The 23,133-nt window shown below is 58.3% G+C and overlaps 2 protein-coding genes and 1 long non-coding RNA gene across 6 annotated transcripts; 2 read left to right on the top strand and 1 right to left on the bottom strand.

Annotated features, from left to right (window-relative positions):
* Positions 1 to 549: 549 nt before the first annotated feature.
* On the top strand, positions 550 to 15,046 carry LOC310921767 (adhesion G protein-coupled receptor E5-like). Of its 4 annotated transcripts, XM_083882001.1 has the most exons (12): positions 1,494 to 1,530; positions 2,631 to 2,738; positions 4,858 to 5,094; positions 6,312 to 6,512; positions 8,241 to 8,270; positions 8,394 to 8,558; positions 9,652 to 9,872; positions 11,226 to 11,292; positions 11,963 to 12,054; positions 12,818 to 13,025; positions 14,419 to 14,550; positions 15,035 to 15,046. In XM_083882001.1, exons 3-11 carry the CDS (start codon positions 4,933 to 4,935, stop codon positions 14,542 to 14,544), a joined length of 1,272 nt encoding a protein of 423 aa, XP_083738127.1. In that variant the 5' UTR covers positions 1,494 to 1,530; positions 2,631 to 2,738; positions 4,858 to 4,932; the 3' UTR covers positions 14,545 to 14,550; positions 15,035 to 15,046. The 4 variants fall into 4 exon arrangements, with proteins under 4 accessions (XP_083738125.1, XP_083738127.1, XP_083738124.1 ...); XM_083881999.1 differs by lacking the exons at positions 1,494 to 1,530; positions 8,241 to 8,270 and adding an exon at positions 550 to 629 and having other exon boundaries at positions 8,364 to 8,558; XM_083881998.1 differs by lacking the exon at positions 8,241 to 8,270 and having other exon boundaries at positions 8,364 to 8,558.
* A 252-nt stretch (positions 15,047 to 15,298) lies between these two features.
* LOC310921772 lies at positions 15,299 to 16,157 on the top strand. Its single transcript, XR_014592202.1, has 2 exons — positions 15,299 to 15,459; positions 16,052 to 16,157. It is a non-coding gene; the product is annotated as an uncharacterized lncRNA (long non-coding RNA).
* Positions 16,158 to 17,853: 1,696 nt separating this feature from the next.
* On the bottom strand, positions 17,854 to 22,623 carry CRB3 (crumbs cell polarity complex component 3). Its single transcript, XM_083882006.1, has 4 exons — positions 22,580 to 22,623; positions 20,801 to 20,886; positions 19,190 to 19,257; positions 17,854 to 18,118 (listed from the first exon to the last, which is right to left on the bottom strand). The coding sequence occupies exons 2-4, from the start codon at positions 20,859 to 20,861 to the stop codon at positions 17,906 to 17,908; spliced, it is 342 nt and encodes a 113-aa protein (XP_083738132.1). The 5' UTR covers positions 20,862 to 20,886; positions 22,580 to 22,623; the 3' UTR covers positions 17,854 to 17,905.
* Positions 22,624 to 23,133: the final 510 nt, after the last annotated feature.

Consider the following 23,133-nt stretch of genomic DNA (forward strand, 5'->3'; position numbering starts at 1 on the left):
TTTTGGGGTCTCTAATTTTGGGGTCCCCCAGGAGGTGCTGTCGGTGCTCGGGGGGTCTCCGGGGGGATTTTGGGGCAGTTTTTGGGGTCTCTAATTCCGGGATCCCCCCCAGGAGGTGCTCTCAGTTCTCGGGGGGTCCCCGGGGGGCTCCTGGGCCCGGGTTCCCCCCCCGGGGCGGCACCGGCGGCTCTCGGCGCTGCTGGAAACCACCGAGGGGCTGCTCCGCGCGGCCGGGACACGACTGACGCCGCACACCGGGGTCACCAATGTCACCGTGGGGACGGCAGGTGAGTGTGTCACCTGTGTGTGTCACCTGTGTCACCTGTGTGTGTCACCTGTGTGTGTGTCCTGTGTGTGTCCTGTGTGTGACACCGAGGGGCTGCTCCGCGCGGCCGGGACACGACTGCCACCGGACAGTGGTGTCACCAATGTCACCGTGGGGACGGCAGGTAACTGTGTCACCTGTGTGTGTCACCTGTGTGTCACCTGTGTGTGTCACCTGTGTGTCACCTGTGTCACCTGTCACACCTGTGTGTGTCCTGTGTGTGACACCGAGGGGCTGCTCCGCGCGGCCGGGACACGACTGACGCCGGACACCGGTGTCACCAATGTCACCGTGGGGACAGCAGGTAACTGTGTCACCTGTGTGTGTCACCTGTGTGTCACCTGTGTGTGTCACCTGTGTGTGTCCTGTGTGTGTCCTGTGTGTGTCACCTGTGTGTGTTACCTGTATATGTCACCTGTGTCACCTGTGTGTGTCCTCTGTGTGTCACCAGGGCCACCAATGTCACTGTGGGGAACACAGGTAACTGTGTCACCTGTGTGTGTTACCTGTGTCACCTGTGTGTGTCACCTGTGTGTGTCCTGTGTGTGTCCTGTGTGTGACACCGGGGCCACCAATGTCACCGTGGGGACGGCAGGTAACTGTGTCACCTGTGTGTGTCACCTGTGTGTGTCACCTGTGTGTCACCTGTGTGTGTCCTGTGTGTGACACCGGGGTCACCAATGTCACCGTGGGGACGGCAGGTAACTGTGTCACCTGTGTGTGTCACCTGTGTCACCTGTGTGTGTCACCTGTGTGTGTCCTGCGTGTGTCACCTGTGTGTGTCCTGTGTTTGACACCGGGGCCACCAATGTCACCGTGGGGACAGCAGGTAACTGTGTCACCTGTGTGTGTCACCTGTGTCACCTGTGTGTCACCTGTGTGTGTCCTGTGTGTGACACCGGGGTCACCAATGTCACCGTGGGGACGGCAGGTAACTGTGTCACCCGTGTGTGTCACCTGTGTCACCTGTGTGTCACCTGTGTGTGTCACCTGTGTGTGTCCTGTGTGTGTCCTGTGTCACCTGTCACACCTGTATGTGTCCTGTGTGTGACACCGGGGCCACCAATGTCACCGTGGGGACGGCAGGTAACTGTGTCACCTGTGTGTGTCACCTGTGTCACCTGTGTGTGTCACCTGTGTGTGTCACCTGTGTGTATTATCTGTGTGTGACACCGGGGCCACCAATGTCACCGTGGGGAGCGCAGGTAAGTGCGTCACCTGTGTGTCCTGTGTCACCTGTGTGTCACCAGTGTCACCTGTCACACCTGTGTCACCTGTGTGTGTTACCGGGGTCACCAATGTCACCGTGGGGACTGCAGGTAAGTGTGTCACCTGTGTCACCTGTGTGTCCTGTGTCACCTCCCTGTCACCCCTAAACCTCTGTCATTTGTGTGTCACCTCTGTCACCTCTGTGTGTCACCAATGTCACCACGCCCCTGGCAGGTAACCTGGCACCTGTGTGTCACCTGTGTGTCACCTGTGTCACCTCCCTGTCCCCTCCTGTCCCCGGGCCACCCCCGGGGTGACACTGACATTGTCCCTTGTCCCCAACTCGGTGCCACCACCGCTCCCCCCCCCACCCTTTCCTGTCCCCGCTGTCACTTCCGGCCACTTCCTGTCCCCTCCCTGCCAGCCCCGGGCGTGTTGTCCCCTCCCTGCCACCCTCTGCCACCTCCTTGTCACCCTCTGTCCCCTCTGTCACCCTCTGTCCCCTCCCTGCCACCCTCTGCCACCTCCTTGTCACCCTCTGTCCCCTCTGTCACCCTCTGTCCCCTCCCTGCCACCCTCTGCCACCTCCTTGTCACCCTCTGTCCCCTCTGTCACCCTCTGTCCCCTCCCTGCCACCCTCTGTCACCTCCTTGTCACCCTCCGTCCCCTCTGTCACCCTCTGTCCCCTTCCTGTCACCTTCTGTCCCCTCTGTCACCTCCCTGCCACCCTTTGTCACCTCCCTGCCACCCTCTGTCCCCTCCCTGCCACCCTCTGTCCCCTCCCTGTCACCCTTTGTCACCTCTGCCACCCCGTCTGTGTCCCCAAACCCTGTGGTGTCCCTGTCCCCAGGGGTGGCACTGCCACTGTCCCCAACCCCAGAGTTGGCACAGGGGGTGACACTGACACTGTCCCTTGTCCCCAGCCCTGTCCCTGTCCCCAAGGGTGACACTGACACTGTCCCTTGTCCCCAGCCCTGTCCCTGTCCCCAAGGGTGACACTGACACTGTCCCTTGTCCCCAGCCCTGTCCCTGGCCGTGTCCCGGGGTCCTGGGGGTGGCACAGGGAGGTGACACTGACACTGTCCCTTGTCCCCAGCCCTGTCCCTGGCCGTGTCCCGGGGTCTCCCCCCCGGCCCCGTCACTCTGGGGGTCCCTGAGGTGACACTTGAGGTCCCCCCTGAGGTGGCCCTGGACAAGGAGAGCGGTACGGGGACATTGGGGGACACTGGGGACACTGGGGACATTGGGGACATTGGGGACACTGGGGACACTGGGGACATTGGGGACACTGAGGGGACACTGGGGACATTGGGGACACTGGGGACACTGGGGGGCACACTGAGGGGACACTGAGGGGACACTGGGGACATTGGGGGACACTGGGGACACTGGGGACACTGGGAGGACACTGGGGACATTGGGGACACTGGGGGGCACACTGAGGGGACACTGAGGGGACACTGGGGACATTGGGGGACACTGGGGGGACATTGGGGACACTGGGGGGTCACTGGGGACACTGGGGACACTGGGGGGCACACTGAGGGGACACTGAGGGGACACTGGGGACATTGGGGGACACTGGGGGGACATTGGGGCCACTGGGGGGTCACTGGGGACACTGGGGACACTGGGGACACTGGGAGGACACTGGGGACATTGGGGACACTGGGAGGACACTGGGGGGACATTGGGGGACACTGGGGACACTGGGGGGACACTGGGGACATTGGGGGACACTGGGGGAGACACTGAGGGGACATTGGGGACATTGGGGACACTGGGGACACTGGGAGGACACTGGGGACATTGGGAGGACATTGGGGACATTGGGGACACTGGGGACACTGGGGACACTGGGAGGACACTGGGGGGACATTGGGGGACACTGGGGACACTGGGGACACTGGGGACATTGGGGGACACTGGGGAGACACTGAGGGGACATTGGGGACACTGGGGACACTGGGGACATTGGGGGACACTGGGGAGACACTGAGGGGACATTGGGGACACTGGGGACACTGGGGACACTGGGGGGACATTGGGGGACACTGGGGAGACACTGAGGGGACATTGGGGACACTGGGGACACTGGGGACACTGGGGGGACATTGGGGGACACTGGGGAGACACTGAGGGGACATTGGGGACACTGGGGACACTGGGGACACACTGGGGGACATTGGGGACATTTGGAACACTGGGGACATTGGGGGGTCTGGGGACATTGTGGGGACATTGGGCACAGTGGGGGGACACTGAGGACACTGGGGGGACACTGTGGGACATTGGGGACACTGAGGAGACACTGGGGGGACACTGGGGAGACATTGGGGGACATTGAGGGACACTGGGGGACATTGGGGACACTGGGGGGTCATTTCTGGGGCAATTTTGGGGGGAGTTTGGGCAATTTTGGGGTTATTTTGGGGTCATTTTTGGGGCAATTTTTGAGGGGATTTTAGGGCAATTTTTGGGCAGATTTTGGGGCAATTTTGGGATAATTTTGGGGTTATTTTGGGATAATTTTGGGGTTATTTTGGGATAATTTTGGGGTTATTTTGGGGTCATTTCAGGGCAGATTTTGGGTCATTTCGGGGGGCATTTTGGCCTATTTTGGGGCAATTTTGGGGCCATTTTTGGGCGGATTTTGGGGCAATTTGGGGATCATTTTGGGGTCATTTTTGGGCAAATTTTGGGGCGGTTTTGGGGTCATATCGAGGGGAATTTTGGGTCATTTTGGGGGAGATTTTGGGGCGGATTTGGGGTCATTTCGGGGGGTATTTTGGCCTATTTTGGGGGGGGGGCAATTTTGGTGCCATTTTTGGGCTCTTTTGGGGCCATTTTTGGGCGGATTTTGGGGCAATTTGGGGATCATTTTGGGGTTATTTTGGTGCCATTTTTGGGCGGATTTGGGGCAGATTTTGGGGGTTTTTTTGGCTATTTTGGGACTATTTTGGGGCAATTTTTGGGGCAGATTTTGGGGTGATTTGGGGTCATTTCTGGGGCAATTTTGGGCTCTTTTGGGGGCAATTTTTGGGGCAAATTTTGGGTCATTTTGGGGTGGATTTTGGGGCAATTTTGGGGCCATTTTTGGGCGGATTTCAGGGCGGATTTTGAGGCCATTTTGGGCGGATTTTTGGGCTATTTTGGGGTCATTTCTGGTCCGATTTTGGGGTCATTTCTGGTCCGATTTTGGGTCATTTTTGGGGGGGATTTTGGGCTCTTTTGGGGCAGATTTTGGGGGTTTTTTTGACTATTTTGGGGCAATTTTTGGGTGTATTTTGTGCTAATTTCAGCCCCTTTCTCCCCCTCCCCAGGCGTGTCCCTGGCAGCCCTGCTGACCCTCGGGGGGCTCCCCCAGGCCCTCCAGGACGCCCCCCCGGTGCTCTGGGATGGGTGGGGGTCCCTGGGGCGCCCCCCAAGGCGGGGCCGGGCCTTCCCCCGGTACCGGCTCCTGTCCCCGGTGGCCTCGGCCTTTGTCACCCGGGGGGAGGGGACACGGACAGAGACCCCGGCCCGGCCCGTCCGGATCCGCTTCCGCCACCCGCCCCCCCGTCAGTGAGACCCCACGGGGGGAAAATGGGGAGGGGGAGGCAAAAATGGGGAGGGGGAGACAAAAAATGGGGAGGGGGAGCCCAAAAATGGGGAGGGGGAGCCAAAAAATGGGGAGGGGGAGCCCAAAAAATGGGGAGGGGGGAGCCCAAAAATGGGAGGGGGTCCCAAAAAATGGGGAGGGGGAGCCCAAAAATGGGGAGGGGGAGCCAAAAAATGGGGAGGGGGAGCCCAAAAAATGGGGAGGGGGAGCCCAAAAATGGGAGGGGGTCCCAAAAAATGGGGTGGGGGGACTGAAAATGGGGTGGGAGGGGGTGGAATTGGGGAGGGGGAGCCCAAAAAATGGGGGTAGACGGGGGTGGAAATGGAGAAAGGGACCCCAAAAAATGGGATCAGGGAGCCCAAAAATGGGGGATAAAACCCCAAAATTGGGGAGGGGGGCCCCAAAATGAGGAGGGGGGGCTGGAATTGGAGAGGGAGAAACCAAAACTGGGGAAGAGGACCCCAAAATGAGGAAAGGGACCCCAAAATTGGGGAGGGGGCTGGAACTGGGATGGGGGGACCCCAAATTGGGGAGGGGGAGCCCCAAATTAGGACCCCAAAGGGGGTTTGGGGACCCCCAAAAATGCTCTGGGACCCCTCTGACCCCCCCTTTGCCCCTCCCAGGACCCCAATTTGGGACCCCAAAGAGGGTTTGGGGACCCCAAAAATGCTCTGGGACCCCCCTGACCCCTTTTTTTCCCCCCCAGGACCCCAAAATGGGACCCCCAAGGGGGTTTGGGACCCCCAAAAATGCTCTGGGACCCCTCTGACCCCCCCTTTGCCCCTCCCAGGACCCCAAAATGGGACCCCAAAGAGGGTTTGGGGACCCCAAAAATGCTCTGGGACCCCCCTGACCCCCTTTTTTCCCCCCCAGGACCCCAAAATGGGACCCCCAAGGGGGTTTGGGACCCCCAAAAATGCTCTGGGACCCCCCTGACCCCCCTTTGCCCCTCCCAGGACCCCAAATGAAACAAAGGGGGTTTGGGACCCCCAAAAATGCTCTGGGACCCCCCTGACCCCCTTTTTTCCCCCCCAGGACCCCAAAAGGGGTTTTGGGACCCCAAAAATGCTCTGGGACCCCCCTGACCCCCTTTTTGCCCCCCCAGGACCCCAAAAGGGGTTTTGGGACCCCAAAAATGCTCTGGGGACCCCCCTGACCCCCCCTTTGCCCCCCCAGGACCCCGAATTAGGGGGGAGGGTCCTTTGTGCCTTCTGGAACCCCCGGGAGGGGCGATGGGACACGGGGGGGTGTCGGGTGGAGCCCCCCAAAAACGGGGGGACCCCCCCAGGGACCCCCCCAGGGACCCCCCCGGGCACCGACTGCGCCTGCGACCACCTGACCAGCTTTGCTGTGCTGCTGGCCTTCAACGAGATCCAGGTAGCCCAAAATCGTCCCAAATTAGCCCAAAAATAGCCCAAAAATGGCCTCAAAATGTGGTCAAAATGTAGTCAAAATATCTCGGAAAATGCCCCAAAAAACACCCATAAACACCCCAAAAATAACCAAAAAATAGCCTGAAAATACACCAAAAATAACCAAAAAATATCCTCAAAATGTGGTCAAAGTAACCCCGAAAAATGCCCCAGAAATACCCCCAAAAAACGCCAAAATCACCCAAAAAATAGCCTGAAAATACCCCCAAAATAACCGAAAATTATCCCCAAAATACACCAAAAATCTCATCAAAATCACCTGAGGAGCTTTGCTGTGCTGCTGGTCTTTAATGAGATCCAGGGAGCCCAAAATCACCTGAAATCGCCCCAAAAATAGCCCGAAAATGGCCTCAAAATGTGGTCAAAATACCCCCTAAAATGCCCCCAAAATGGCCTGAAAATACCCCAAAAATAAACAAAAAATAGCCTGAAAATACCCCAAAAATGTCCTCAAAATGTGCTCAAAAACTGGCCAAAAAATCACCCCAAAATACCCCAAAGTCATCCCAAAAATAACCCAAAAAATCCCCAAAACAGCCTCAAAATGTGCTCAAAATAACCCCAAAAATGCCCCAAAAATACCCCCAAAACACCCCAAAAATAGCCTGAAAATACCCCAAAAACCACCCCAAAATATCCCCAAAATCACCCCAAAATATCCCAAAAATCACCCCCAAAATATCCCCAAATCCCCTGAAATCCCCCAAAACTCCCCCCAGGGACCCCCAAACTTCCTGGGGTGGCCCTGGTGACCCAAAGGTGGCCCTGGGGGTGGCCCTGGTGACCCAAAGGTGGCCCTGGGGGTGGCCCTGGTGACACAAAGGTGGCCCTGGGGGTGACCCTGGTGACCCAAAGGTGGCCTTGGGGGTGTCCGTGGTGACCTTGGTGGCCCTTGGGGGTGTCACCAATGGCCTTGGGGTCCCAAAGGTGGCCCTGGGGGTGTCACCGGTGTCACTGGTGGCTCCTGAGAAGGTCCCAGGGGTGGCCCTGGTGTCACTGGGGGTGGCACCGGTGGCTCTGGGGACCCAAAGGTGGCCCTGGGGTGGCCCTGGGGGTGTCACTGGTGTCACAGGTGTCCCTGAGAATGTCACCAATGGCCTTGGTGACTCAAAGGTGGCCCTGGAGGTGGCCCTGGTGTCACTGGGGGTGTCACCGGTGGCTCTGGTGACACAAAGGTGGCCTTGGGGGTGTCCGTGGTGGCCCTGGTGGCCCTGAGGTGTCACTGGTGACCCCAGGGGTGTCACTGGAGTGGCCCTGGTGACACAAAGGTGGCCCCAGGGGTGTCCCTGGGGTGTCCCTGGTGGCCCTGAGGGTGTCACTGGTGGCCCAGGGGGTGTCACCCGTGGCCTTGGTGACCCAAAGGTGGCCCTGGGGGTGGCCCTGGTGTCACTGGTGACCCCTGGGGTGTCACTGGGGGTGTCACTGCTGGCCCTGGTGGTCCCAAGAAGGTCCCAGGGGTGTCACCAGTGGCTCTGGTGACACAAAGGTGACCCTGGGGGTGTCCCTGGGGTGTCACTGGTGGCCCTGGAAGTGTCACCAATGGCCCTGGTGACTCAAAAGTGGCCCTGGGGGTGTCTCTGGTGGCCCTGAGGGTGTCACTGGGTGTCCCAGGGGTATCACTAGAGGTGTCCCATGGGTGTCACAGGTGTCACAGGTGTCCCTGTCCCCCCAGGACCACTGGCTGCTGGACCTGGTGACACAGGTGGCCCTGAGGCTGTCACTGGTGTCACTGGGGGTGTCACTGTGGTGATGTCACTGATGTCACAGGTGTCACAGGTGTCCCTGCCCCCCCCAGGACCACTGGCTGCTGGACCTGGTGACGCAGGTGGCCCTGGGCCTGTCTGTGGTGGCCCTGGTGGCCTCGGCCGTGACCTTTGCCCTGTGCCGGGCCCTGGGGCCGCTCAGGGCGACTCTGCACCTTCACCTGAGCCTGAGCCTGCTGGGGGGACACCTGGCCTTCCTGCTGGGCATCGACCGCGCCCACCAGCCTGTGAGGGACAGGATTGGGGGGTTTGGGGGGGTTTGGGGGGATTTGGGGGGTCTGGGGGGACACCTGGCCTTCCTGCTGGGCATCGACGGCGCCCACCAGCCCGTGAGGGGATTTAAAGGGGGTTTGGGGGGTTTGAGGGGGATTTGGGGGAGTTTGGGGGGGTTTGGGGGAGCTTGGGGGGCATTTGAGGGGGTTTGGGGGAGTTTGAAGGGGGTTTTGGGGGGTTTGGGGACACCTGGCCTTCCTGCTGGGCATCGACCGCGCCCACCAGCCTGTGAGGGGATTTAAAGGGGGTTTGGGGGGGATTGGGGGGGTTTGGGGTCATTTGGGAGAGTTTGGGGTAATTTGAGGGGGATTTGGGAGAGTTTGAGGGGGATTTGGGGGGCTTGGGGGTGTTTGGGGTCATTTGGGGGAGTTTGAAGGGTGTTTGAGGGGGTCTGGGGGGATTTGCAGGAGGGGTTGGGGGGGTTTGGAGGAGTTTGAGGGGGTTTGGGAGAGATTGGGAAAATTTGGGGGGATTTAGGGTCATTTTAGGGGGATTTGGGGGTCATTTGGGGGAGTTCGGAGGGGGTTTGGGGGGCTTGGGGGGAATTTGGGGGAGATTGGGGGGGATTTGGGGTCATTTGGGGGGGATTTGGGGGGGTTTGGAGAGCGGTTTGGGAAAATTTGGGGGGATTTGGAAGGGATTTGGGGGGATCTGAAGGGGATTTGGGGGGGATTGGGGGAGTTTGGGGGGAGCTTGAAGGGGATTTGGGGGGAGTTGAGGGGATTTGGGGAGAATTTGGGTTCACCTGTCGTACCTGTGTGCCTTCTCCTGGATGGCCCTGCAGGGGCTGTGTCTGTGTCCCCAATGTCCCCTGTGTGTCCCCAATGTCCCCAATGTCCCCTGTGTGTCCCCAATGTCCCCAATGTCCCCTGTGTCCCCCCAGGTGGCCTGTGTGGTGACAGCAGTGACCCTACACCTGTCATACCTGTGTGCCTTCTCGTGGATGGCCCTGCAGGGGCTGTCCCTGTGTCCCCAATGTCCCCTGTGTGTCCCCAATGTCCCCTGTGTGTCCCCTGTGTGTCCCCAATGTCCCCTGTGTCCCCTCAGGTGGCCTGTGTGGTGACAGCAGTGACCCTGCACCTGTCGTACCTGTGTGCCTTCTCCTGGATGGCCCTGCAGGGGCTGCACCTGCACGTTCTGCTGGTCCAGGTGTTCCCCCCGGCCTGGCTCAGGCGGTGGCACCTGCTGCTCATGGGGTACATCCCCCCCGTGGTCATCGTGGGGGTGTCGGCGGCCGTGTTCCCTGGAGGATACGGGACTGATCAATAGTGAGTGATCGGGGATCAATACTGATCAATGGCCATAGTGATCAATAGTAATCAATAACCACAGTGATCAATAGTGATCAATAGCCACAGTGATCAATAGCCATAGTGATCAATAGCGGCCGTGTTCCCTGGAGGATACGGGACTGATCAATAGTGAGTCATTGCGGGATCAATAACCATCGATAGTGATCAATAATCACAGTGATCAATAGCCATAGTGAGCAATAGTGCTCATCCCCCCCGTGGCCATCGTGGGGGTGTCGGCGGCCGTGTTCCCTGGAGGATACGGGACTGATCAATAGTGAGTGATCGGGGATCAATAACCATCAATAGCGATCAATAGTGATCAATAGCGCTTATCCCCCCGCACTGATCATGGTCCTGTCTGTGGCAATGTTCCCACAAGGCTACGGGACCAACCAATAGTGAGTGACGGGGGGGATCAATAGTGATTGATAACCATTGATAGTGACCAATAGTGATCAATAGCCACAGTGATCAATAGTGATCAATAACCATGGATAGTGAATAATAACCATTGATAGTGCTCCCAGTCCCCTCCCAGTCCATCCCAGTCCCCCCCAGTCCCCCCCAGTCCCTCCCAGTCCCCTCCCAGTCCATCCCAGTCCCCCCCAGTCCCCCCAGTCCCTCCCAGTCCCCCCAGTCCATCCCAGTCCATCCCAGTCCCCCCAGTCCCTCCCAGTCCATCCCAGTCCCCCCCAGTCCCTCCCAGTCCATCCCAGTCCCCCCCAGTCCCTCCCAGTCCATCCCAGTCCCCCCCAGTCCCCCCAGTCCCTCCCAGTCCCCTCCCAGTCCATCCCAGTCCCCCCAAGTCCCTCCCAGTCCCTCCCAGTCCCCCCAGTCCATCCCAGTCCCCCCCAGTCCCCCCAGTCCCTCCCAGTCCCCTCCCAGTCCATCCCAGTCCCCCCAAGTCCCCCCCAGTCCCTCCCAGTCCCCCCAGTCCATCCCAGTCCCCCCCAGTCCATCCCAGTCCATCCCAGTCCCCCCCAGTCCCTCCCAGTCCCCCCAGTCCATCCCAGTCCCCCCCAGTCCATCCCAGTCCATCCCAGTCCCCCCCAGTCCATCCCAGTCCCTCCCAGTCCATCCCAGTCCATCCCAGTCCCCCCCAGTCCCCCCCAGTCCCTCCCAGTCCCTCCCAGTCCCTCCCAGTCCATCCCAGTCCCTCCCAGTCCCTCCCAGTCCCTCCCAGTCCCCCCCAGTCCATCCCAGTCCATCCCAGTCCCCCCCAGTCCATCCCAGTCCATCCCAGTCCCCCCCAGTCCATCCCAGTCCATCCCAGTCCCCCCCAGTCCATCCCAGTCCATCCCAGTCCATCCCAGTTTCCATCCCCAGTTGTTGGCTGTCCCTGGATCGCGGTTTCCGCTGGAGTTTCCAGGGCCCCGTCATCGCCATCACCACGGTGAGACCTGTCACCTGTCACCTGTGTCACCTCCCTGTGTCACCTCCCTGTCACCTGTGTGTCACCTGTGTGTCACCTGTGTCACCTGTGTGTGATCTGTGTCACCTCCCTGTGTCATCTCTGGTGTCACTCTAATGTCACTGCCATGTCCCCAAATGTCCCCAATGTCCCTCAATGTTCCCCCAATGTCCCCACTGTCCCTATGCTCCCGATGTCCCCAAATGTCCCTCAGTGTCCCAATGTCCTCAATCCCCCAATGTCCCTCAGTGTCCCCACTGTCCCCTGCTGTCCCCAATGTCCCCACCGTCCCCACTGTCCCTCATTGACCCCGACTGTCCCCAATGTCCCCCAATGTCCCCCACTGTCCCCAATATCCCCAATGTCCCTGGTATCCCTATGTCCCCAATGTCCCTAAATGTCCCCCACTGTCCCCAATGTCTCTGCTGTCCCCATGTCCCCAATGTCCCACTGTCCTCAATCCCACAGTGTCCCCACTGTCCCCACTGTCCCCACTGTCCCCTCAATCCCCCCAATGTCCCTGTGTCCCCACTGTTTCCAATCCCCCCAATGTCCCCACTGTCCCCAATGTCCCCACTGTCCTCAATGTCCCCAGTGTCCCCAATGCCCCAGTGTCCCCAGTGTCCCCTCCGTGTCCCCTCTGTGTCCCCAGGTCAACGCCGCCATCCTCGTTGTCACCCTCTGGAAGTTGGTGAAGAAATTCCACGAGGTGAACCCGGACATGGGACACCTGCGCAGGATCAGGTGGGGACAGGGACACGGGGACAGTGGGGGGACATTGGGGACATTGGGGACAATGGGGACACTGGGGACATTGGGGACAGTGGGGACATTGGGGACACTGGGGACATGGGACACCTGCGCAGGATCAGGTGGGACAGGGACACTGGGGGCACTGGGGGGGACATTGGGACACTGGGGGGACATTGGGGACATTGGGGACACTGGGAGGGACACTGGGGACATTGAGGACACTGTGGGGGACATTGGGGACATGGGACACCTGCGCAGGATGAGATGGGGACACTGAGGACATTGGGGACTTTGGGGACATCAGGGACATTGGGTACATTTGGGACACTGGGGACATTGGGGACACCTGGGGACACAAGGGGACATTGGGGGGATTTGGGGACGTTGGGGACAGAGGAGACCAGTGGCTGCACAGGTGACACAGATGACACAGGAGGTGACACACAGGTGACACAGGTGACACACAGGTGTGACAGGTGACACAGAGGTGACACTCAGGTGACACAGGTGTGACAGGTGACACACAGGTGACACTCAGGTGTGACGGGTGACACTCAGGTGACACTCAGGTGACACACAGGTGACAGGTGACACACGGGTGACACAGGTGACACACAGGTGACACTCAGGTGACACAGGTGACTCTCAGGTGACACAGGTGACACTCAGGTGACACTCAGGTGACACACACAGGTGACACTCAGGTGTGACAGGTGACACACAGGTGACACACGTGACACTTTTCTGTCCCCAGGGTGCTGCTGGTGACGTCACTGGGTCAGCTGACCCTGCTGGGCTCGGGGTGGGCCCTGGGGGTGGGGGCGGGGCTGGGCTGGGCGGGGGGGGAGGGGCCGCCCCTCCCCCCCGGGAGCGCCCCCCCGCCCCTCCCCCTCCTGTTCTGCGCCTTCAACGCGGCCCAGGGGCTGCTCATCTTCCTGTGCCACTGCCTGGGGCACCCAAAGGTACTGAAAACACCCCAAAAATCCCCAAATTCCCACCCAAAATCCACCCCAAAAACCTCCCCGGGACCCCCAAACCCCCCCAGGGGCTGCTCATCTTCCTGTGCCACTGCCTGGGGCACCCAAAGGTACTGAAAATCCAAAAATTCACCCCAAAATCACACCCAGGACCCCAAAAAACCCCTAAAACCACCCCAAAAACCTCCCCGGGAGCCCCAAACCCCCCCAGGGGCTGCTCATCTTCCTGTGCCACTGCCTGGGGCACCCAAAGGTACCAAAATACCCCAAAAATCCCAAAATTCACCCCAAAAACACACCCGAGACCCCAAAAAACCCCAAAATCCCAAAAGTCATCCAAAAAAACCCCCAAAAATGGGACCCAAAATACCCCAAAATGGACCAAGATCCCCCCAGGGGCTGCTCATCTTCCTGTGCCACTGCCTGGGGCACCCAAAGGTACCAAAATACCCCAAAAATCCCAAAATTCACCCCAAAAACACACCTGGGACCCCAAAAAAAACCAAAGTCCCAAAAATCTCCCCAAAAATCCCTGAAAAAAACCCAAAATCCCCCCAAAAACACCAAAACTGGGACCCAAAATACCCTAAAATGGACCTGGGATCCCAAAAAAACCCAAAATCCAAAAAAATCCCCCCAAAAAACCCAAATGGATCCTGAAAAGCCCCAAAATCCCAAAAATTACCCCAAAAAACCCCCAAATCTTCCCCCAAAATTCCCCTTAAAGCCCCAAAATTCCCTCCAAAACCCTAAATTCTCCTTAAAAACCCCAAATTCCTCAAAAAAAACCAAATTCTCCCCCAAAAAATCCACCCGGGACCCCAAAAACACCCCAAAATCCCAAAAATTACCCCCAAAAACCTCAAATCTTCCCCCAAAATTCCTGTTAATACCCCAAATTTACCCCCCAAAACCCCAAAAGTCCCCCCCAAAACCCAAAAATTCACCCCAAAAACCCCAAATTCTCCTTAAAAACCCCAAATTCCTCCAAAAACCCCCAAATTCTCCCCCAAAAATCCACCCGGGATCCCAAAAACCCCAAAATCCCAAAAATTACCCCAAAAACCCCAAATCTTCCTCAAAAATCCTCCAAAAAACCCCAAATTTTCCCCAAAAATCCCAAATTTTCCCCAAAAAAATCCACCCAGGACCCCAAAAACCCCCCAAATCCCCCAAAACTGTCCCAGTTCAAACTGGGAGGGTCCCAGTCCAAACTGGAGCATTCCCAGTCCAAACTGGAGCATTCCCAGTTCATACTGGGCCATTCCCAGTCCAAACTGGGGCACTCCCAGTTCAAATCGGGGGTTCCCAGTCCCTACTGGTGCTCTCCCAGTCTAAACCAGTATAAACCAGTATAAACCAGTATAAACCATTGCAGGTGCGGGCCTGGTACCGGTCCCTGCTGTGCCCGCGCTGGAAACCGTACTCTGAGTTCACCAGTCACACCAGTAACACCAGTCACACCAGTATGGGCCGGGTGAAGGGATCCCAGTATAACCAGTGACACCAGGTGAGTCACACCAGTCACACCAGTCACACCAGTATGGGGCGAGTGAAGGGATCCCAGTATAACCAGTAACAGCCAGGTGAGACATCCCAGTATAACCAACCAGTCACACCAGTATGGGCCGGGCCAGGGGCTCCCAGTATAACCAGTAACAACCAGGTGAGTCATCCCAGTGACACCAGTAACACCAGTAACACCAGTATGGGCCGGGCCAAGGGCTCCCAGTATAACCAGTGACACCAGGTGAGTCACACCAGTCACACCAGTCACACCAGTAACAGCCAGGTGAGTCACACCAGTCACACCAGTCACACCAGTAACAGCCAGGTGAGTCACACCAGTCACACCAGTAACACCAGTCACACCAGTATGGGCCGGGCCAGGGGCTCCCAGTATAACCAGTAACAGCCAGGTGAGTCACACCAGTAACACCAGTCACACCAGTATGGGCCCGGTGAAGGGCTCCCAGTATAACCAGTGACACCAGTGACACCAGGTGAGTCACACCAGTCACACCAGTCACACCAGTGACACCAGTATGGGCCGGGCCAAGGGCTCCCAGTATAACCAGTGACAGCCAGGTGAGTCACACCAGTCACACCAGTCACACCAGTCACACCAGTCACACCAGTATGGGCCGGGCCAGGGGCTCCCAGTATAACCAGTGACACCAGTGACACCAGGTGAGTCATCCCAGTGACACCAGTCACACCAGTCACACCAGTATGGGGCGAGTGAAGGGATCCCAGTCACACCAGTAACACCAGTGACACCAGTATGGGCCGGGTGAAGGGATCCCAGTATAACCAGTGACACCAGGTGAGTCATCCCAGTAACACCAGTCACACCAGTGACACCAGTATGGGCCGGGTGAAGGGCTCCCAGTATAACCAGTGACACCAGTGACACCAGGTGAGTCACACCAGTAACACCAGTCACACCAGTAACACCAGTAACACCAGTCACACCAGTATGGGCCGGGCCAGGGGATCCCAGTATAACCAGTGACACCAGTAACAGCCAGGTGAGTCATCCCAGTATAACCAGTGACACCAGTATGGGCCGGGCCAGGGGATCCCAGTATAACCAGTGACACCAGTAACAGCCAGGTGAATCACACCAGTATAACCAGTGACCCCAGTGACCCCAGTGACCCCTCCCAGTGACCCCAGTGACCCCAGTGACCCCAGTGACCCCTCCCAGTAACCCCAGTGACCCCTCCCAGTGACCCCAGTGACCCCAGTGACCCCTCCCAGTAACCCCAGTGACCCCTCCCAGTGACCCCAGTGACCCCAGTGACCCCTCCCAGTGACCCCAGTGACCCCAGTGACCCCTCCCAGTGACCCCAGTGACCCCTCCCAGTAACACCAGTGACCCCAGTGACCCCTCCCAGTGACCCCAGTGACCCCAGTGACCCCTCCCAGTGACACCAGTGACCCCAGTGACCCCTCCCAGTATAACCAGTATCACCAGTATCACCAGTAACTCTCCTCTCCCCCCACAGGTGCCGAAAATTCTGGGAAAAAAATCGAAAATTCTGGGAAAAATCGATGGAATTTTGGGAAAACTCGACGGAATTTTGGGAAAAAACGACGGAATTTTGGGGAAAATCAACGGAATTTGGGGAAAAAAAAAAATTTGGGGAAAATAAAATAAATTTTGGGAAAATAAAATAAATTTGGGGAAAAATCGATGGAATTATGGGAAAATTAAATAAATTTGGGGAAAATAAAATAAATTTGGGGGAAAGTCGGTGGAATTTTGGGAAAAAGCAACAAAATTTTGGGAAAAATAAAGTGAATTTTGGGAAATTGAAGGAATTTTGGGAAAAATTAAAGGAATTTTGGGAAAAATAAAATTAATTTTGGGAAAATCAATGGAATTTTGGGGAAATCGATGGAATTTTGGGGAAAATCAAATAAATTTTGGGAAAAATTCCCGGAATTTTGGATTTTGGGGTTGGTTTTGGGGTGAATTTTGGGGATTTTGGGGTGAAATTCCCTTTTTTTTTAATGAATTCCTGGGATTTTAAGGAATTTTAATTTCCAGGACATATTTGGGGGAAAAATATTCACATTTTTGGGGTGAATTTCAGGGATTTTTTGGGATGAATTCCAGGAAATTTCATCCAAAAATTTAAATTTTTTTTTCCAATTTTTTTTTTATTATTTTTATTTCCAAAAATAAACTTTGACCCGCGAGGGGGGGGAGGGTCTCCTGCAAGAGACCCCCCCCCAAAAAACCCCCCAGGGACCCCCAAAATCCCCCCAAAAAACCCCAAAAATCCTCCCCAGGGACCCTTTTTTTGGGGGGGGTCCCAAATGATCCCAGAATTTGGGGAGGGGGTCCCAAATAAGCCCCAAATTTTGCCAAAATTGCCCCAAATTTTTGGGGAGGGGTCTCACATCAGCTTCTCCTTAAATTGGGGGGGGTCTCAACCCTCCTGGACCCCCCAAGATGATGCTCATGGTCCAAAGGAGCCCCAAAATTTGGGGAGGGGTCTCAAATAAGCCCCAAATTTTTGGGGAGGGGTCCCAGATGATCCAGAATTTGGGGAGGGGTCCCAGATCAGCCTCTTCTCCAATTCGGGGGGTCCCAACCCTCCTGGACCCTTCTGGACCCCCAAAATTGAGTCCCATAGTCCAGACGAGCCCCCAAAATTTGGGGAGGGGTCCCATCCGATCCAGATTTTGGGGAGGGGTCTCAGATCAGCCTCTCCTCGAGGTGGGGGGTCACAGTGGGGGGGTCACAGAGTGAGGGGTCACAGAGGGGGGTCCCAACCCTTCTGGACCCCCAAAAACGAGTCCCATGGTCCAAACGAACCCCCAGAATTTGGGGAGGGGTCCCATCCGATCCGGAATTTGGGGAGGGGTCTCAGATCAGCCTCTTCTCCAATTGGGGCGGTCACAGTGGGGGGGTCACAGAGTGAGGGGTCACAGAGGGGGGTCTCAACCCTTCTGGACCCCCCAAAACCCCCCCAAAAAATGAGTCCCAAAGTCCAAACGAGCCCCCAAAATTTGGGGAGGGGTCCTAGTTGATCCGGAATTTGGGGAGGGGTCTCAGATCAGCCTCTCCTCCAACTGGGGGGTTCACAGAGGGGGGGTCCCAACCCTTCTGGACCCCCCAAAAAACGAGTCCCACAGTCCATACAAGCCCCAGACGAGCCCCCAAAATTTGGGGAGGGGTCTCAGATGCTCCGGAATTTGGGGAGGGGTCTCAGATCAACTTCTCCTTAAATTGAGGGGGTCTCACTCCTTCTGGACCCCCTCAAAAACCCCCAAAATTGAGTCCCACAGTCCAAACGAGGCCTCAGAATTTGGGGCAAGGTCCCATCCGATGGGGAATTTGGGGAGGGGTCTCAGATGAGGCGCTCCTCGGGGGGCAGGCGCAGCGCGGGGGGTCCCGGGGGGGCTCCTCGGGCGGCCCCCCCCAGCTCCTCCCGGCTGGGCCTGTAGGAGCCCTCGGTGCGTCTCTTCTCCCGCAGCCGCAGCGCCAGAGCCACCAGCAGGGCCACGAGGGCCAGAGCCCCCAGACCCCCAAAGACCACCGAGAGGGCGACCACCTTCCCGGGCTGCGGGGAGAAATGGGGGTCAGGGGGGTCTGAGTCTGGGGGACCCCAAAAATCCCCCCCAAAAAACACCCAAAATTACCCCAAAAAGCCCCAAATCCCCAGGGAATCCCCCCAGCAGGGCCAGAGCCCCCAGACCCCCAAAGACCACCGAGAGGGCGACCACCCCCCCGGGCTGCGGGGAAATGGGGGGTCAGGGGGACACCCCAAAAATCCCCCCCAAAAACCCCAAAAATCCACCCCAAAAACCACCCAAATCCTCCCCAAAGACCCCCAAAATCCCCTCAAGACCCCCCAAATCCCCCCAATCCCCCTCCAAAACCACTCAGGGACCCCCCAAATCCACCTCAGGACCTCTAAAATCTCCCCAAATCCACCCAGGGACCCCAAAATCACCCCCAGGACCCCCCAAATCCTCTCACGACCCCCCAAATCCCTCCCAATCCCCCCAAGACCCCCCAAAATTCCCCCAGGACCCACCAAACCCCCCCAGGACCCCACAAAATCCCCCCAGGGACCCCCCAAATTCCCCCCAAATCCCCCCAAATTCTCCCCAAACACCCCCACGACCCCCCAAAATCCCCCTGAAAATCCCCCCAGGACCCCCAAAACCCCCCAGGACCCCCCAAATCCCCCCTAAATCCCCCCAGGACCCCCCAAATCCCCCCTAAATCTCCCCCAAACCCACCTAGGACCCCCCAAACTCCCCCAGGACCCCCCAAAATCCCTCCAGGACCCCCCAAATCCCCCCAAAATCCCCCCAAATCTCCCCCAAACCCACTCAAGACCCCCCAGGGACCCCCAAAATCCCCCCAAATTCCCCCCAAACCCCCCCAAGACCCCACTAAATCCCCCTGAAAATCCCCCCAGGACCCCCCAAATCCCTCCCAATCCCCACAAAATCCCCCTCAAAACCCCCCAGGACCCCCCAAATCCCCCTCAAACTCCCCCCAAATGTCCCTCAAAATCCCCCAGGACCCCCTAAATCCCCCAAAAATCCCCCCAAATCCCCCCAAATCTCCCCCAAATCCCCTCAGGACCCCCCAAAATCCCCCCAAATCCCCCCGGACTGACCGAGAGCCCCCCCCCGGCCTGGGGGGCCGTGTGGTCACTGGTGCCGTTACTGGTGATACTGGGAGAGGCTGGGGGGGCACGAGGGGGTCACTGGGGGGGGCTGGGACCCCCAAAATCCCCCCCAAAAATCCCCCCCCTCCCGATTTTACCTGTGCTCAGGTGAGTTCTGGCCACGCCCCCCCCAAAAATAGTCCTGGGACCCCCAAAATCTCCTCAAAGAGCCCCCAAATATCCCCCCCAGACACCAAAAATCCTCCCTGGACCCCCAAAATGCTCCCTGGACCCCCAAAATCCCCCTTGGGACCCCCCAGGATCCCCAAAATCCCCCCCAGACCCCCAAAAAATCCCCCCAGACCCCCAAAATCCCCCCTGGGACCCCCCAGGAACCCCTCAAATTCTGCCCAAGACCCCCCAAATCCTCCCCAAAACCCCCAAATCCCCCCTGGAACCCACAAAATCCCCCCTGGGACCCCCAAGGATCCCCCCAAATCCTCCCCAGGACCCCCAAAATCCCCCCAGACCCCAAAAAATCCTTCCGGGGCCTCAAAATCCCCCCTGGGACCACCAAAATCCCCCCTGGGACCCTCCCAGATACATTTGGGACCCCCTAAATCCCCACCCAGCCCCTCAAACCCCCCCAAAATCCCCCCAAAATCCCCTCCAGACCCCAAATCCCCCCCAGGACCACCAAAGTCCCCCCTGAAATCCCCCCAAGACCCCCCAAATCACCCCAAAATTCCCCCAGGACCCTCCAAATTTCCCCAAAATCCCTCCAGATTCCCCCCAGGACCCCCAAAATCCCCCCTAAATTCCCCCAGGCCCCCCCAGACCCCCCAAAATCCTCTCCAGTCCTCCCCAATTTTCCCTCAGGACCCCCAAATCCCCCCAAGACCCCCAAAATTCCCCTCAAATGCCCTCAGGACCCCCCAAATCCCCCTCAATTCCCACTAAATCCCCCCAAAATCCCTCCAAATCCCCCCCAAATCCTCTCCAGACCTCCCCAAATTTCCCTCAGGACCCCCAAATCCCCCCAGGACCTCCAAAATCCCCTCAAATCCCCCAAATTTCCCCCCAAATCCCCTCAGAACTCCCTAAATCCCCCCAAATTTCCCCCCAGACGCCCAAATTTCCCCCCAAAATCCCCCCAGGACCTCCCAAATTTCCCCCAGAGACCCCAAATTCCGTCCTGGACCCCCCAAATTTCCCCAAAATCCCCCCAGATTCCTCCCAGGCCCCCCAAATCGCCCCAAAAATCCCCCCAGGACCCCCAAATTCCCTTTTGAAACCCTCCCAGACACACTTGGGACCCCCCAAATCCCCCCAAAATTTCCTCCAGATCCCTTCAAATCCCCCCGAATTGCCCCAAAATGCCTCCAGGACCCCCCAAAGCCCCAAAATTTCCCCCAAGACTCCCCAAATTCCCCCTCAAATCCCCCCTGGACCCCAAAAAATTCCCCCTCAAATCCCTCCAGGCCCCAAAATCCCCTCAAATCCCCCCAGACCTCCCCAAATCCCCCCAAATTTCCCTCAGGACCCCCAAAATTCCCCCTCAAATCCCCAAGACCCCCCCAAAATCCCCCCAGGACCCCCCAAATCCCCCTCTGTACATACTCTGGGCCAGGGCGAGGCAGGGCAGGGCCAGGGCCAGGCCCAGGTGAGGGACACCTGCCATGGGGGGTCCTGGGGCTGGGGGGCACCTGGGGGGCCAAAAATACACCTGGGGGGGTCAAAATACACCTGGAGACCCCCCCCAAATCCAACTGGAACCCTCCCAGACACACCTGGGACCTTCCGAATCCCCCCAAAACTCCCCCAAACCCCTCCCCAAACCCCTCCAGACCCCCCCAAACACACCCGGGACCCCCCAAACACACCTGGGACCCCCCAAATCCACCTGTGACCAACCCAGACACACCTGGGACACCCCAAAATCCAACTGGGAGCCCCCCAGACACACCTGGAACCCCCCCCAAAATCCCCCAAATTCCCCTAGGACCCCCCAGATCCACCTGGGACCAACCCGGACACACCTGGGACCTCCCAAATCCCCCCAAAACTTCCCCAGACCCCCCCAAACACACCTGGACACACCTGGGACCCTCCAAACCCTCCTGAAACTCCCCCAGACTGCCCGTGGAAACACCTGGGACCCTCCAAACACACCTGGGACCCCTCAAAACCCTCCCAAAACTCCCCCAAACTGCCTGGGGACACACCTGGGACCCCCCAAACACACCTGGGACCCCCCAAAATCCAACTGGGACACCCCAGACACACCTGGGACCTTCCAAATCAGCCCAAAACCCCTCCAGACCCCCCCAAACACACCTGGAACCCCCGAAATCCAACTGGGACACCCCAAACACACTTGAGACCCCCCAAATTACCCCAAAACTCCCCCCCAGACCCCCCAAACTCTACCCAGGACCAACCCGGACACACCTGGGACCCCCCAAATCACCCCAAAACTCCCCCAAACTGCCTGGGGACACACCTGGGACCCTCCAAACACACCGGGACACACCTGGGACCCCCCAAATCACCCCGAAACTTCCCCAGATCCCCCAAAATCCACCTGGGACCAACCCGGACACACCTGGGACCCCCAAAATCCCCCCAAAACTCTCCCAGACCCCCCCAAACACACCTGGACACACCTGGGACACCCCAAATCCAACTGGGACCAACCTGGACACACCTGGGACCCTCCAAATCCCCCCAAAACTTCCCCAGACCCCCCTAAACACACCCGGGACCCACCCGGACACACCTGGGACCCTCCAAAATCCAACTGGGACCTCCCAAATCCCCCCAAAACTCCCCCAGACCCACCCAAACACATCTGGACACATCTGGGACCCCCCAAAATCCAACTGGGACACCCCAGACACACCTGGGACCCTCCAAACCCTCCTGAAACTCCCCCAAACTGCCCATGGACACACCTGGGACCCCCGAAACACACCTGGGACCTCCCAAATTCCCCCAAAACTTCCCCAGACCCCCCAAACTCTACCTGGGACCCCCCCAAACACACCTGGGACCCCCCAAACACACCTGGGACCCCCCAAAACCCTCCCAAAACTCCCCCAAAGTGCCTGGGGACACACCTGGGACCCCCGAAACACACCCGGACACACCTGGGACCCCCCAAATCCAACTGGGACCCCCCAAAATCCCCCAAATCCACTCAGGACCCCCCAAACACACCTGGGACCCGCCCGCACTCACCTGTGCCCCCCCCGACCACACCCAGGACCCTCCGAACCCCCAAAACTCCCCCCGAGACCCCCCCGGGACCCCCCCGGGACCCCTCCCCAGGTGCGCCCCGCCCCCCCCGGGACCCCCAAATCCACCTGGGACCCCCCCGGGCCCCTCCCCCCCCCTCACCTGTCCCGCTCCCGTCGCTCCTTCCGGGGCCGCGCCCGAGGCCCCGCCCCCTCAGCACGTGACCGGGCGAAGCCACGCCCATCCCACACCTGAGGCCACGCCCACACCTGGAAGGGGCGGGGCTTGGGGGGGCAGGTGGATTATTTAAGCCACGCCCATTTTCTGCTTTGAGACCACGCCCCTCCCCAGTTAAGCCACGCCCACTCTGGTTAGGGATTACGTCATTGTAAAGCCACGCTCGCTATGGGGAAATGGATTACGTCATCATAAAGCCACGCCCATTCCATGCAATGGATTACGTCACTGTGAAGCCACGCCCATTCTGGGAAAATGGATTGCGTCATTGTGAAGCCACGCCCCCAAAAGGCGCCGGTTCTTCCCGACCCCAAAAATTGGGGAAAGAACCAAAAAATGACCCCGAAAATTGGGGAAAACTCCCAAAAAAATGACCCCAAAAATTGGGGAAATCCTCCTAAAAAATGACCCCAAAAATTGGGGAAATTCCCCTAAAAATGACCCCAAAAATTGGGGAAATTCCCCTAAAAATGACCCCA

This window comes from Zosterops lateralis (genome assembly GCF_965231275.1).
Source record: "Zosterops lateralis genome assembly, chromosome: 36".
Taxonomy (NCBI): Eukaryota; Metazoa; Chordata; class Aves; order Passeriformes; family Zosteropidae; genus Zosterops; species Zosterops lateralis.